Source organism: Neolamprologus multifasciatus, chromosome 9 (assembly GCF_963576455.1).
Source record: "Neolamprologus multifasciatus chromosome 9, fNeoMul1.2, whole genome shotgun sequence".
NCBI lineage: Eukaryota > Metazoa > Chordata > Actinopteri > Cichliformes > Cichlidae > Neolamprologus > Neolamprologus multifasciatus.
The window spans coordinates 24,767,953-24,783,884 of record NC_140447.1 but is presented as its reverse complement, the minus strand read 5'-3'; the positions used below and the strand labels follow the sequence as shown (position 1 = coordinate 24,783,884).

Here is a 15,932-nt window from a genome sequence, read left to right as displayed (position 1 = left end):
AGTTAAGCTAGTAAAGTTAAACTAGATAGCCAACGTGAAGAGTACGGTTTGCTCCATTTAAGTCCTGTTTTGACAGCCTGCAAAATATACTATAAATAGTGATCGCAAGTTTTGACAGTCTTTTTGTAAGCCTCTTGTTAAAGCAAAATGGCAACAACAATAAAAACAAATAAATAGATAATAATAATAATAATAATAATAATAATAATAATAATAATAACAACAATAGTATAGAGAAAATACTTTTAAGATCTCAAAAGACTAAAATAAATCATTTCTCAGACTCCATTACATATTTGAAGAATGGTTTGTTTATTTATTTGTGGCACTTTATATGACAATAAGAGGGCTATTTATTTCTAATTCTATTGTATATATGTGACTAAGCTACTAAAAATATCTGTTCCTTTTCACATCCCCCTTTTGTTTCATATTTATAATAATTTCCTTATTTCCCTTTAATAAACCCTCATAACATTTTTTTTTTCATGTCATTCTCTTTTTACTTTTTCTCTCTTTTGGGTCTAGCACCTCTCTTAGTGTTCATGTCCTGCATTGGTCTCATATCCTAGAGTGTCTCCTATGGGCTGGTGGGCGAAGAAGGCCCGGGCCATCTCATTGATGTAGTTGTAGGCACCGATGGATCTGAAGTACTCAATGTAGTTCCAGAAGTCAGAGGTAGTGTACGGCCAGTAGGGAACAGCTGGTGGTTCATCATAAGGCACTGAAAGACACATGGCATGTCAGAAGGGACAGGGTACATCCGGTCTCAAACAGTGAGATGCTGTTACAGACCATAAAGTATCATGTTAGGGATTTACTGATGATATTTTGCAGTAAATATAGTTTTTGGTAGTAGTTCATATTCACACATTCAGAAAAGCACCAGGTGTTTTTAACTCCTGATATATCACAGGCACCGTTTCCCACATATGAAAGTGAAAAGAGAGGCAATGGCTATTTATTTTCTACAGTGAACAAAGTGAACCACAGCCCTGCATGGGCATTGCCTTTGTTGACTTATTTATCATATTCTATGAAAAATGTGGTTCTTACAATGCTTTTGTATGCCTTTCATTTCCACAAGGTATTTAGATCAGCAAAGGGTTTTGTTGCTGTCCCAACTCAATCACAGAACAATGGTATTGTATTAGGTAATCCTAAGTGTAAAAGCTTTATTTTGACAGCTAAACACTGGCAAATCATAACAACAATAGTTGCCTCATATTTTAAAGTAAAAAACAAAACAAAAAACCCTACAATGTGTGAAGTGTGAATAGTGGCATTGTAAAGCACTTTGGGTGCCTTGAAAAGAGCTATATAAATCCAATCCATTATTATTATTATCATTACAATAATAGAGCAAAACCCCCAACAATCAGATGACCCCCTCTGAGCAAAAATAACAGGTGATAGTGGGAAGGAAGAACTGGTGTTTACCACTCTCAGAGAGACACAACCAACATTAGCTCATTAGAAACATCTTTATTTCATTTAAAATCATATATTTGCTCTTGCTGCTAAATGCAAACGTTAATTCATGTGTCCAGGTAGAAGCCTGTTTAAAATGAAAATTGAATGTTAGTTTGTAGAATAAATTCCTACAAGTCATGAGTTGAAGAGATTATTATAAACGAAAAAATGTGCATGTCATATCAACGCTCCTTTTAAAGACTAAAAAGACCAAATTATTAACTATTGTGATTTGTCTCTAGTATTTCTCTCTAAATAAATACCTGATCTATGCATCCTGACTTTTCTTAGCATTAAAAGTGTTCTAGTTTATTAAAGTTGCTTTAAGATTCCATTTGAAGACTGTTACCACCCCATCCACCCATTTATAAGCAAGGCTTATATCACTGTGGAGAAATTCTTTTCCTAGGTAGGGTCACAAGAGTCTCAGAGGTCACTCACCGCTGTTGGAGCCTATAACGACTTACCATCTGTCATGTGAGTCAGTATTTAAGGACAAGCATAGCTGACGCGCCCTTTCTCCTTTGTATTCTTGTATTCTGATAACAGTGTGTGGGGAGGAAATTCAAATATATATGAATGGCTTTCCTTTGTGCGAGTCGAGCTCAGTGCTATAAAAGGCTGTGGAAAAAAACTGAATGTCTTCAAATAACCCTCCCGATGAACCTGGTGTTGAGTCCACATGACTCATTTGACCAGAAAACATGACTAATTTATGGATGACAATGCTTCCCAATATTTATTTGAAATAAAAAATGTAGCAGTTCATTTTCCTATTTGTAAACATTACATGCCATGTACTTGTAATGTTATCTACAGAAGAGTCATGAAAGGTTATAGAAACGTTTTGATGCAGATATAATAATAATAATAATAATAATAATAATAATAATAATAATGATAGGACATATATTTCAAAGAGAATGCAGGGTTTGATTCACCGGCCGCATTTGGCTACTTCTGATGTACAGCATGTATGCAAAGTTCATTGAGCTTTTTTATATGTCTGAAGACATCTAAAAGAAGTTTGAAAAGTTACCTCCTTCTGGGATGATTCTGGCCTCTGCAATGAGGAGATGGAGAAGGAAGGGGGGAAGGGAGAGAGGGAGAAGGGGGGGGGGGGGGGGGGGGGAGTTAACATTTCAGGCATTCCTTGAGCACAAAGATGGGATTCAGGTCTGGAAAAGAGAGCTTTTTCCTAGGGGACTACAAATACCTGCTCCCTCCTCAAATATTATTGTTAACTATTCGCACACACACGCACAAACAGACTAAACCAGAAGGAATTCATGATGGAGACTCAGTCAGAGTCCTCTTTGTACACAAAACAAATCCTCTCCAGCAGCACTGTCACATCACATGATTTCCAGTTATTTTCACCGACATTTCTACATGTACATATATCAAACTTAGTCTTAAAACGTATTAATGTTTGCACTGCATGAACAAACTCAACACACCAACTCTTGAATTCAAGGGAACATATTTTCTGTGGATTAAAAAAAGAAAAACTCACCACTGAGATGACAGGCAAAGAGGCAGAAGACAATACCGAGCAACACCAGCAGCTTCATGTCTCCCTCCTAAATGAAGAAAATGCCCACCAATGCTGTAGTTTTTTTTTTTTTTGTCTATGTTGCAAAAGTGAAATCTCTTAAACAATAAATAAAATGAATAATATGTCAAACTATTCACAATATATTGATATATATACTAGAAATCTTCTGAAACCAGAATCAAACTCTGCAGCTGTTTACCTGTGAATAGTCTGTGAAGCCGTGCAATGAGATGCTGCTGATCTTCTGCTGGTTCACTGAGGTCTGTGGTGTGAGGGTCTCAGTGGAGGAAGAGGCATCCGACCTCCAAACACTCACTTAAGCAAACACACACATGCAAGCACATAACCCCGCCAGGCCTTGCCCAGATTATAATGTACCCTGTGTACTCAGAGGGGAACTGTCCTCATATTTTCACAAATATTTCTCTCAGTTGTGTACACATCGCACCTACTAAAAAAAAGAAAAAGAAGAAGTAGTTTGATTTGTTTTGAATTTCAGGCTCATTTATAACTGTTTAATTTGGAAGGAAAGTAAAAAATTGCACACAGTAGCAAGTTGGTCCTTCTGGACCACCACTGTCTATCTGCTACTGATCGAGTCTAATAGTTAATGCTGTAAAACAGTTTTACTTCTGATAAAGTAGAGCTGAGCTGAATGGCTTTTATTATTTTTAAATGTTTATTCTTTGTTTATAGAAATAAACAGACAAGCATTTTTTGATAAACAGATAAACATTTTACTGCAGCAACTGTAATGTAAACTGAGATGTAAATTCTGATTAAAACACCCAAACAAAAACTGGGAAAGAGAAAAAGCAGCATGAATGGCCACAAGTGTAAATCTCTCCTGACTCTTTTAGTAGACAGTAACATTTAGTTCCCCATAATAAATATTTAGTTCCCTGTATAAATAGTCAATGAACTGGTGATCTGCAAACATTTTATTTTATTTTATTTTAGTCACATTTTTAAGGATGAAGCCAAATATTTGCTGGTTCCACATTCTTAAACTTGACAAATAAAATTGTCACCATTAAAATTAAATGGCATCCTCACAGCCCCACAAGCTACGCGTCTGGTGCCTTCTTCACTAATCCAGACACAACTCTCAGTCCATGTCTCAGCTGCCAGTTCTGAGTTGGCTAGTTCTGGTTGCCACTCAATCCCAGGACTGACACAGAGAAACAGGCAGGCATTCACATGCGCATTCATTTAAAATGTCTACAAAGCAACATCTTTGTGATGTTTTCATACCACAAAGAAACCACTGCATCACTGTGCTGCAAGAATAATCTGTCGACTATATAAAGTGATACTTTCCCCCTTTATATAAATCATGTCAGCGGTAACCCTTAAAAACTAGAAATTAATTTAAAATACTGCATTTCCACAATCAGTGTGAATCAGAATAGAATGATAAATATATTAATGATGGTTGTAAAGAGTAACTGTAATATATACAGAACCTTCTTTTCATCACCAAGGAAAATGATCCACTCTAGTGTCAATATGCAAACATGAAGTTCAGAGAATAATGTACATCATGATATCATCTTTCTATCATCTCCTCTATCTTTTTTCCTCAGTCTTGTAGTTATTTGTCTTTTAGGCACTTTTTCATGTTCCTGTCTTTGTTTTACCTTTTCCTCAACCTTTTTTTCCTTCATATTTGTCTATATATATATATATATATATATATATATATATATATATATATATATATATATAGATAGATAGATAGATAGATAGATAGATAGATAGATAGATAGATAGATAGATAGATAGATTTTTTCTCGGAATAATTAATAAATAATGGAATATCTATCTATCTATCTATCTATCTCTCTCTCTCTCTCTCTCTCTATATATATATATATATATATATAGATAGATAGATAGATAGATAGATAGATAGATAGATAGATAGATTTTTTTCTTGGAATAATTAATAAATAATGGAATAATTAATAAATAATGGAATAATTAATAAATAATGGGTTACTTAACTCCTTTGTACAATTTTAACACTTTAACTTAGTGATCATTTTATTTAGAATTTACATGTCTTTTCAAAAGGCAGCAACAGTTAAAAACAGATATATTGAAATGGGATGAGTTCATAAGAGAGGAATAACTGAACGTGTCTATTGGTTATTATTTATCCTTGCAGTTCTGATCTGTGTGTGTCATCCTGAAAATGTCGATTCCTTCATCAATTAGCAGCTGTTTGGCGTAATGCACAGTCTCTGGAGGCAGATAGGGCGACCGGGCAAGAATCCAGCTGTAGCTGAAATGGAATATGCGAAGGATGTCTGTGCAGGAGTACACGACAGACAAGCTGGTGTAGTCAGTAGTCAGAACCCAGTATGGCACATATGGAGTGACTGAGAACAAAGAGAAAAAAATGTATAGAAAACAAATTTTTTTCCAAAGGAGAATCTCTATATTGATTTTCTGAATAAAACTGATTCAACTTAAATGTGTAATATTATGGAGCCTGACAAATATATGATTTTTAGTGACTTAAAAATCTGCTTTTGGTTTTATTTTTCTCAGACAAATGAAACATAAACAGATTTTGTGTAGTCTTTTTATTGAACTATTTATGCTTTGCCTCTGCTCTGATCAGCTGGTTGATTTATTTGTGGCTTTCCAGTTTGTTTCAAACAGGGACATAGCATAGTGCCTTCTGGTGGAAGAAACAAGCAACATCAACATTCATAGCAAGTCCGAAGGGTGTTTCTACCGTCTCTTGTTTACTCTAATTTTTCTTTTTCTTTTATTGGCTAAAATGCTGATACTGATAGATCAGCAAATATGTAATATGAGTTGATAAAATCAGCCCACTGATAAATTAGTCAAGGTAATTACAAAATTAAAACATCATGATGATACAACGGGTTCAATAAATAAGACCGGCTACATCCATGACAGTAAAACTGTACAGTATCACAGTGCTTTAAGGCAAATGCTTGTATCAGCTTGTCAATATACTCACAATCTCACACTATATTGTCATCAACTAAAGTACTGGACAGCTCCAAATTATAGCCAACAGAAGGTGTTTGAGTGAAAAAATACAAATGTCAAGATGTAATTTCAAAGGACCACCAGACTTTGTACAATTTGATCTCAGTAAAGCAGGAATACTGCAACAATGTTTCATCAAATAGTTGATAAAATAAGGATAATAAGTACTTACAATATGAGAAACTGACTCCCAGTTTGGCCGGTTCTCGTGGGTCTGAAACTACACCTGTCCCTTCTGCGTGCCTCTTCTTATCTTTACTGAAATGAAAAAATATGTCAACGATTTCAAACAGACTAACTATTAATTCAACTAATTATAAAACAGCAGGAATCAGAAAGACAGAATCCCTTATGTAGGCAAACTCCACCTAGGGTGTGCCGGCAATCAGCTTTAGGTCAGTTGTCCATGGTCAGTGTCAGCTTTATTACTTTTTGCTCATCATACAATACGCACCCTGAAGGAGTCTAAAAAAACTCACAAAAAAATCAAATCACCCATCATCACGGCTTGGACCAAGGTGTGCTTTGAGCTACTGCTGTAAGCCCTTTGATTTGAACATAGATGTATCTTCCTAACCAAGCTAGAAACTGAGACAGACTCACTATTTGTGGAATCTTTTGCTTTTAACATCCTGGTCATAATACCTATAACCCGATGGCAGTTGCCTATCCCCTGGAATGTTTGACTCTTAGACCTTATCACCTTTGTTTTACTTGTTTGATCACTTGCCTTTTGCCTATGTTTAACACTCACTTGTGCTTTGATGTAAATAGCATTCCTTTTCAGGGTTGGCTTACCTTTTCATCACTTGTCACTTAAAGCCGACAGTTAACTGTTTGTCATTCCAGGCTCTGGATGTAATCTCTGAAAGTAATCCTTAAATTTATATTGTATCCTGTCATCTGTGAGTCACCAATATACTGTGCTCCTATTGGTTGTCTTTTTCATCACTTGCACCAGTTTACCCTGGGACAAGCTTCCAACCATCCAGCCTGTCACCGTGGCAACATGGCAAACTAATAAAGTCCTGTGCAACGTTAATTCAAACAAGAATCTTTTTTCAAACAAGAGGAGTTGCCCATTGCTGATCATAACAAAGGATTTAGATTTAAAGCACTTTTACGCTGTTTACTTTTTTGAATCTGGGACTATATACAGACATATTTCATACACAGAGAAGAACAGGATTTTTGGTACAATGAGTTTTGAAACAAAGCATTCTTTCTGATTCTGTACACAGACAACAGTTTTTATGCCAGAAACAGTAGAATTATTTTTGTCTCCAGCATCATATCAACCATACAAATGAGAGTGATATCAAGCTTTTCAGTGGTATCAATATTCCATGAAAAGAGTATATGCTAAAAGAAAAATGGAAGTTGCAGAGAAATGTGGTGTCAAGCGAACCAACAATAAGAATCCTTTGCTATAGTACTTACTAGATCTGCGAGGTCAACAGCTGGATGGTCCCATCTCTCCTAATGGAGTAGTTTATCTCAATGCACTTTCCTCTTGCAAAGGAAGCAGGCAGCTTCTCAATCTCATACCATTTACCCAGGTACTGAAACAACCATAGGCAAGTCATCAGATCTGTGCAACTCTTTGTTTAATAATTATTATTATTTCACTTGTATATCATTAAATAAAACACAGTTAGAAAATGCTTCACAGTTTGCATAAAATCACACATTGAAGATAGGTGTACATATCCAAGCACACAAAAAACACGGTCAGACATGTGGTCTTACACTTATTCTTGCATACGCACTCACATAAATACATATTAGAAGAACAAAAGCCAAAAATATTGGGAAAAAGTTTGAGGAAATGCTAACCTATAGAAATTATTTTCAGAAGGCTAAGGCTGATCCAATGTTTAGAATTGCAATAGCATCTAGATTTAAAAGAAGAGGGTGTGTGAGAGGGTGTAAAAGAGCCCAATCAGATGATCAGAGAGGACGACTGTAGTTATAAGGTCCCAGTAGCTCAGCTATATATATATTTAGGAGCCTTTATATTTAGGAGGTCTTTTTATGTTACAATTTTTTTTAAATTGATTTCACTGAAAGGCGGTGAAGGAAAGCCATTATAGGAGTGTGTGTCTTAGTTTGTACTCACCTGCTGAAGGTTAAAGTTGGGCTGCACCTTCGGAGTAGGACAGGGACCCCAGTGATAAGTCTGAGCTGATAGCAGAGGGAGCATCAGAAGGAGAAAGCACACACCAGACATTGTTCCTTCAGGAGATTAGGGTAGAAGTTACATTAGACAAGAGCTATTGCAGGAGTGTATATTTTCAGTAGCAATAATGCAAGAGCTGCATTAATAATATACTTAGAATTTCAGTAAAGAGATACACTATGGGTATTAAAACATAAATCTTTATGCTCAAGATGTTTGTTGTATTTCCATTTTATTAAAGTTATTAAAGCGTTCTTACCTGAGCTCTGTACAGATGTCAGGTGGAAGTTAGAGGCTGAGCTCTCGGTCACTGTCTGAGCTCTCCAGACAAACACAGGTCACCCTTCGCATTACGTCACTCGGACAGCATAAGGACATCTGTTTAACTAATTGTAATCATGCGCACATTCCTGTATGGTGAAAGTGCTGTCACTGTGAGAAAGGATGAATGTCGTTATTCATTCAGGAACCGCTGTGTTAATGCTGGGTTCATCTCCGAATTAAGCTCTGATATATTTCTTTATCATTTTCATTTGAATTGTTTGTCATACACCTGAAGATACCACCTTGGAATGAGGGAAATTATATAAATGATATTATTCTTCATCACCTTTAAATTGTTTACAGATAAAATAACTAGCTGAAAAATCAGTACTGATGGCTCTTCAGTTGTACCGCTTTATCGTGATTTGAGGCTAAGAACAAAGATGATTTATGTGTGATATTTCTTCCACTTTATTACAGTGAAATTGCAAATACTTTTTTCTTTATTAAAAATAAAATGCCCCTCTATTATTTCACTGTGGGTCAGGATCGTATAGCATTTTCTTCATTTAATGACAGTTATAATGAATGTAAGCCAAGCCAGTGTTTAATCGGTTCATCTTTAATGTCAGCAGAATCTTAGCAAAGTTTTTCCTACACCAAGTACAGCATGTTTCATGGATTATTACATGCAATCAAGGATATGCAAACACTGCTTAGTTGATTAAATCCAAAACCTTTAAAAATAGGACAGCTTTTACTGAATAGTTTCCAACCATCAGGCGGCTCACACAGAGTTCAAACCATTTCTGTGTTCATGTGCAAAACATATTAAAACACAAAAATAATGTACTTTTTAAAAACAATGGCTCATGTAAAAAGTTACAGGCGTAGGTAATCAAGGAAAAAACCTTCAGAGAGAAAAAACACACTCTACCATAACTGAACGTCTCTGCCAGTTCTTGCTAAACGCTACAGCTCTGATCTGTGGGAGTCATATTGGAAATGTCGATCCCCCCGCTGATCAGCATCCGCTTGGCCTGATCCACCATCTGTGGAGGCAAAGAAGGCGACCGCGCAAGAATCCAGGCGAAATCAAAGTAGAAGATCCCAAAGACATCTTTGCAGGAGTACACAATGCTATAGTTGGTGTAGTCGGTTGACAGAACCCAGTATGGGGTGTAAGGAAGAACTGGGAATAAAGATCAGAAAGAGAAATAAAATGTTAAAATGAGTGTTGTAACAGTTAAAACAATATATATACATATATAGATGATAAAGGAGGTACCTACAAGACAAGAAGTTGACTCCAAGCTTGGCTGGTTCTTGTGGGTCTATAACCTTGGCTGTCCCTTCCAGGTACCACCTTTTACCCTGACTGAGAGAGACAAATATGCAATTTCATCAATCTATTCATTGTGTCATATCTCTTATCATACAAAGGTCTGTCTCTAGTGCATTTGCTCCTAATCAAAAAAACTTCACTTGAGGTGTGTCACCACTAAGCCTTTTGTCAACATAGATTACATGACATTTTTTCTTACTCAACCCAGCTCTTCAGAAGAAAAATACTTGTGCAAACATTAAATCAACACTCGGAACAAATCCAAAGAAAAGTCACTAGAAGTAAAGTTCAAGGTTTCACCCTGCAGACAAACACATCCATTATTAGCCATCTATTACCAGCGGCCAATTGCGTCAACAACATTAACGCTACTGCAAGAAACTAGACTTTTTTTCTTTGTTGTTATAGTTAAAAGGATTTTTTGATATCTGCGGGCGGAACTATACTAGCTTTTCCCTGCGTTATTCTCCTTTATGCTAAGCTTATCTAACTCTACTGACAAATGAATAGTATCAGTTAGGGGTGGGTTTTTATAATCGATTTATCGATTAAAATCGATTCTGGCTTGGATTACGTAAAATCGATTCATTAAAATCCTGAATCGATTTTTAATATAAATTTATTTTGCCCGAAATGCCAGAATCTCAGGTGAAATCTCACAAAACTTCAACAACCACCAAACAGCTAAAACAGTAAATGAGAGCAGGAACACGGATTCTGCACAAAGACTTAAACACACAGCGCAGCCCGCGGATCAGAATCAGATGTCGAATTTCTCACAGTCGGGGCTGAAAGCCAGCAGCCCGCTGATTCTGATCTGTCGGCGGGTCCGCGCTTTGTGTTCACGCCCTTTATGCGCTGATTCTAAAGCTGTTAGTTTGATGTCTCTCCAAACAATATTGACCGAACCAGCAGCAAAAGAAGATCCAAACTACGCTTCACATAAACATCGTCATGAACTCACTCTGACTTTTACTGTTTTGCTTCTACCATGATGCACAGCTCTCTCTCTCTCTCTCTCTCTCTCTCCCCCCCCCCCCCCCCCCTCTCTCTCTCTCTGTATGGTTTTCTGCATTATTCGCTTGCTTGTTACGCACAAGTCTACCTTTGTTTACAGCGCTATCGGCCGACTTTTTTTTCTTTCCGTTTTATATACTTCCGAAAAGAAAACCTAATTTCTGCCGTTCAATGCTGAACAAATTTAAACTTTTTAAAATTATGCAAAATGCAAAATGCTTAGCCATGTCTCTAATAAAACAGCTATAACTTCAGAGGTAATGTTCATATGTTGATTAATGGTTTTCTTTCGTTTTTGATGTACTGCAGAATATTTTTATAAAATCCCAGGCCAGGAAAAATCACCTTCATGTGTTTCTGTGTTTTATCTTCAGCTACTTTGACACAAAGGCATCTGCTGTGACGCTCACACCTTTGATAAAGTCTTGCGTGTGTCAGCTTCCTTTTTATAGATACAAAAATATGTAAATGTACTGATCTGAATTATAATATTTCTGACTGTCAAAATTTCCCAGATTCAAATCGAAGTGAATCGAATTGAATCTAATTAAATCGAATCGTGGATCGAATCGATTCTGGACCTTGTGAATCGGAATTGAATCAATTCTAGAAATCAGTGACGATACCCAGCCCTAGTATCAGTCCATCTAACCTATATTCCAGTCATCAATCCATCGACCTGATCCTTCAGTACTTACTGGTTCTGGGGGTCCCACACCTGTGAGTACGACACTTGAACAGACCCATCTTCCATCATGGTGTTTTCCTCCCTGATGCACTGTCCTCTTCCAAAAATATCGGGCAGCTTTTCAATCTCATACCACTTACCCATGTACTATAACAAACAAAAAAAACCACCCAGCTATGAGTTCTGCACTAAAAAATGTTTACTCTGGATGCATATATCTCTTTGCTCACCGGTTGAAGGGTGAAGTTAGATTGCACCTCTGGAATAGGGCAGGCACCCCAGTGAAGAGTCTGAGCTGAGATCACGGGGACCAGCAGGAGAAGAAGGTAAGCAGCAGACATAGTTCCTTTAGAAGATAAAGGGGGGGTTGCAGAAGTTATGTTATGCAGCAGTTATACCTGTCTCAGTTCATCCAGCCTTTTTAATACATGTAGAGAGTGTGTTTCACTCTATCTCTATTTCTAAAGTTGAAAAATGTCATCACCTTTTATACTGAAAGGTTAACGGAAACTAAATACAATACATTTTTTCTTCACTCTTAAGATTTGAAGCAAGTTCCCCATTTAGTTGTGAAATGGTTGGTTAGAAGGTCACAGATTTATTAAATTAGATAGAAGAAAGCGACAGAACAAAGTTTCGCCTTCCTGTGAGGGTTAACTATTGTAGCAAATATTGTCACACCTGTTTTCCTGGTTTCACAAATGCTTTCTGTGAGACACTGCGAAGCACCATGTCATAATCATTAAAAATATATATGTTAATACGGACAACAAGCATATGGTAAATGCAATCTGTAAAGATATCAGAATACATTCTGATTTAGGATAACACAAAAAAATGATAAAAATGAGTGAAAATTAATGCTGGAGTTAGTATTACAGAAAACTGTATTTAAAAATATCAACATTGCTAAAACAGTACAAATTTTCAATTGAGTTTGGTGTTTTTTCTGTTAAAAAAAAACAAAGTAATTTAAGATCTTACCTGAGCTGTGTGCAAATGTCAGGTGAAGGCTGGGAGAAAGTGTGTGAGCTCTAGGAACAAACATTTTATATACAGTTCACAGAACAACAGAGGTTGGCCTCCAAAACAAACACGTCAAACAGCACTCACCAGCTCCTTATCGCTAGTCATAAGAATATTCTATGGTTGTGAAATGTCACTGGGTTAAGGGTTAAATATTATTGATTACATTTTTTTCATTCAGGCCTCGTGTTAATGCTCACTTTATCTCAGATTTGCTTTGTCATTATGCAATGTGTTTTTTGCTATTATTGAAAAATTTACCCTTTTTTTAGGTAAATTACATGATAGATAAACTGTCAGCTTTAACTATTTGAAGCTGACATTTCTCTTCTTTACATAAATCATAGTTCACTGTCACTCGCAAGGTTAATAACAGTTAACATAAAAATAAACCAAGCTGCTGTTTAATGTGCAAGAAATTTTAATCTATACTGAACCTTAATAAAGTTTTTCAATCTCAAGAACAACTCATTTGACTTGTTGTAGTTGTTGTCAATAATAATAAATACACTATTAGACAATGAAACCAATGTCATGTTCAATCTATAATATCCAGAGTTAGTAAGAAGCTAAAAGCAAATGTCCAATACAAAGGACGTAAATGAGCAGGCTGGTTCTCGGGAGGATATGATGAAGATGCAATTTGGTCATTTAAGTGGAAACTCTATTAAATTCTCAGGATATCATAAAACACAGTGTTGGGAAGGTTACTTTTAAAATGTATTCCATTACAGAATACAGAATACATGCCCCAAAATGTATTCTGTAACGTATTCCGTTACGTTACTCAATGAGAGTAACGTATTCTGAATACTTTGGATTACTTAATATATTATCATGCTGTTTACAACTACATGAATGTACTATTGCTGTGATTTATTACTGTTACTGAAGGTCCGCGGCTCCGAACCGTAGTAAAGGGACCTCTGGCTAATACGGTGGGTTCTGTGTCGGGCTCGTATCCGAAAACTAGCTTTACTTTGTTGTCTGGGTCAACTTTGCTAGTGAGAGACAGAGAGAGGCGTTGAAAGGCTGCTCCAACGGAGCTTATTGTTTTTGGAGGAAAACACGAACACGGTGTACAGTCGAGTCTTAATAGCTTACTTACAACTGGGCTCGTCAGGCTCTCTTCTTGGCTGCAGTGGTTATTATTATATTTACATGCTTCCAGCTCCCGTTTTTGCTCGATGACAGCTCGTACTTTTCCTTTTTCTCCCTCCCTCGCTCACAGACACATAACGTGTATGACAGTCCATTCTCCCTGCAGCACGGACTATGCTGCCTATGATGCTACATTCTTTAGAGCTATACCTGTAGCATTCTGCCTGTTAGCTTAGCACAACAACAACAAAAAGGCCTCTCTCACCCAGGAAACACGCAGAGAGAGAGCGTCACCCTGTAACCATGGCAACCGTAACGCTGCCGCCTGGAACAACAGAACGTAGCTGTCAAACAAAACCCAAACAGTCCTGACCCGCCACAATATGAAACAGGGAAGTACCGCGTGTAATCCATTTATTTCAACAAAGTAACTGTATTCTAAATACCACCTTTTTAAACGGTAACTGTAACGGAATACAGTTACTCATATTTTGTATTTTAAATACGTAACGGCGGTACATGTATTCCGTTACTCCCCAACACTGATAAAACATTAAAAGACAGCAACAAAGTAAAACAGGTACAGATCTGAAATCTGAAAAGATAAAATTACTTACATCAGTTATTCCCTATTTCTGCAGTTCTGATTTGTGTGTCATCTTGGAAATGTCAATTCCTTCGTCAGTCATGAGTTGTTTGGCATGATCGACCATCTCTGTTGGCTGTTAGGGCAATTGTACAAAAATCCCTGGGTAGTAGAAATGGAATATGTCAAAGTCACTTTTGCAGGAATACATTCTTTACAGTATGGCTGCTAGTAGTAATACGATGGCACTAGTCCAATATAGCGGCCAACCAATCCCGTTTGACAACCTGTTTGACCGGTTTTGTGCGTGTGCGCATGCGCGTTCAGGTGTGCTGGGGGTATGCGAGTTCATGTGTGGAAACACAGAGGGCTCAGAGAGGTAATATGAGTTCATGTGTTTTTAACTGGGTTTTTAATCAAATCATAGGGTTTTTAATTCAACTACTTTTATCGCTTTGGCGTGTCTCAACATTCAGTTATGCAGACATATGTGTTCTTAAAAGCAATTCTTTGTTTTAATGTGGAGGGGTGGAAGCCGTTTTGGTTCACAGTGCGCATTAACAAAGCGGGAATGCTTCTTATTTACATCTAGTCAAAAGTGTTGGTAATAATGTTTTAATCACACTAATTTTGTGATTCTGACAATGTCTCAGCTTGCAGTGATGGAAGCATTTTATTTTACAAACGGCACAAAATGGCAATTTCTTCTGAATGGGCAATTTCAGCCTTTTCACAAGCGTTTCGTAATCAAACCACTAGTTTTAGTTTAACTAGTTTTTTTACGCATCTACTGGGGTTTCTTTCACGGGTTGATGCGATCATTTTATTTAAAAATCGGGATTTCGGGATGTTGAACTAGATGGAGACAGAGCCAGCTAGTTGTTTAAAGTGGTAAGCTCTTTTTGTAATTCTTCGAGAAGGTAAAAGCCCCGCAGTCAGATGATTTACCAGTCGAGCAGGGTCTCGCCTATTTTCAGAAGTAGCCAGCAACAGCGGACCCTTAGGCCTATCTTGGCCAGTTACACCGGAGCTCAGCAACTGCGTGCCCCACCCTCATTGTTTTAAACTTGCACAGACTTATCGACACCCCATCTATTGTTTTTGGAAGCACCCGGTCCTATATGAAGCTTTCCTGAGAGCGTGAGACCCTCGCCATTTCGCGTCAGGACCAGCGCCGGTGTTGTGCCAAAAAGTGATTGTCTGCCAAAAAGTGATTTCCGGTATTTGCCAAAAACTGATTGCTCGTATTTAAACTGCTATAAGTAACTTGTTGGGCAATAATATGTGAAACATATGTTAAATGCATCCCTCATGGATGACATAAAGTCATATTGAGCCACAAACAACATTTATGTAACAAGGTAGAAGCCGCAATCAGTTTTTGGCAGTGACTTTTATATAACCTTTATTTATGCAGTTAAAAAAAATCTCATTAACATTAAAAATGTATTTTGTCAGAGTAAGCTGGCCAAGAGGACAGCAGAAATGGCAGCAAATATGACAATAGTTCTGTAAAAATATTTTAAACGAGAATAAAGGACCGGATTGGTTATAATGTAAGTACAATAACACAGAGCTGTAAAGATACTTGAAAAAACAGATAATTTTTTAATTCTATATATAACCCCTTTGTAAACGCTGTTCACCGAAGTCTATTTACCAACA

At 36.9% G+C, this 15,932-nt stretch overlaps 3 protein-coding genes across 3 annotated transcripts; all 3 read right to left on the bottom strand.

The window, feature by feature from the left end:
• Nucleotides 1-259: 259 nt before the first annotated feature.
• otos (otospiralin) lies at nt 260-4,681 on the bottom strand. Its single transcript, XM_085173142.1, has 4 exons — nt 3,231-4,681; nt 2,990-3,056; nt 2,513-2,536; nt 260-724 (listed from the first exon to the last, which is right to left on the bottom strand). Exons 2-4 carry the CDS (start codon nt 3,045-3,047, stop codon nt 537-539), a joined length of 270 nt encoding a protein of 89 aa, XP_085029268.1. The 5' UTR covers nt 3,048-3,056; nt 3,231-4,681; the 3' UTR covers nt 260-536.
• A 306-nt stretch (nt 4,682-4,987) lies between these two features.
• Nucleotides 4,988-9,016, bottom strand: LOC146511648 (apolipoprotein D-like). The gene is made up of 5 exons (XM_085172120.1): nt 8,500-9,016; nt 8,181-8,296; nt 7,502-7,623; nt 6,234-6,319; nt 4,988-5,415 (listed from the first exon to the last, which is right to left on the bottom strand). Exons 2-5 carry the CDS (start codon nt 8,289-8,291, stop codon nt 5,186-5,188), a joined length of 549 nt encoding a protein of 182 aa, XP_085028246.1. The 5' UTR covers nt 8,292-8,296; nt 8,500-9,016; the 3' UTR covers nt 4,988-5,185.
• An 89-nt stretch (nt 9,017-9,105) lies between these two features.
• Nucleotides 9,106-12,663, bottom strand: LOC146511647 (apolipoprotein D-like). Its single transcript, XM_085172119.1, has 5 exons — nt 12,539-12,663; nt 11,785-11,900; nt 11,565-11,701; nt 9,797-9,882; nt 9,106-9,696 (listed from the first exon to the last, which is right to left on the bottom strand). Exons 1-5 carry the CDS (start codon nt 12,600-12,602, stop codon nt 9,470-9,472), a joined length of 630 nt encoding a protein of 209 aa, XP_085028245.1. The 5' UTR covers nt 12,603-12,663; the 3' UTR covers nt 9,106-9,469.
• Nucleotides 12,664-15,932: the final 3,269 nt, after the last annotated feature.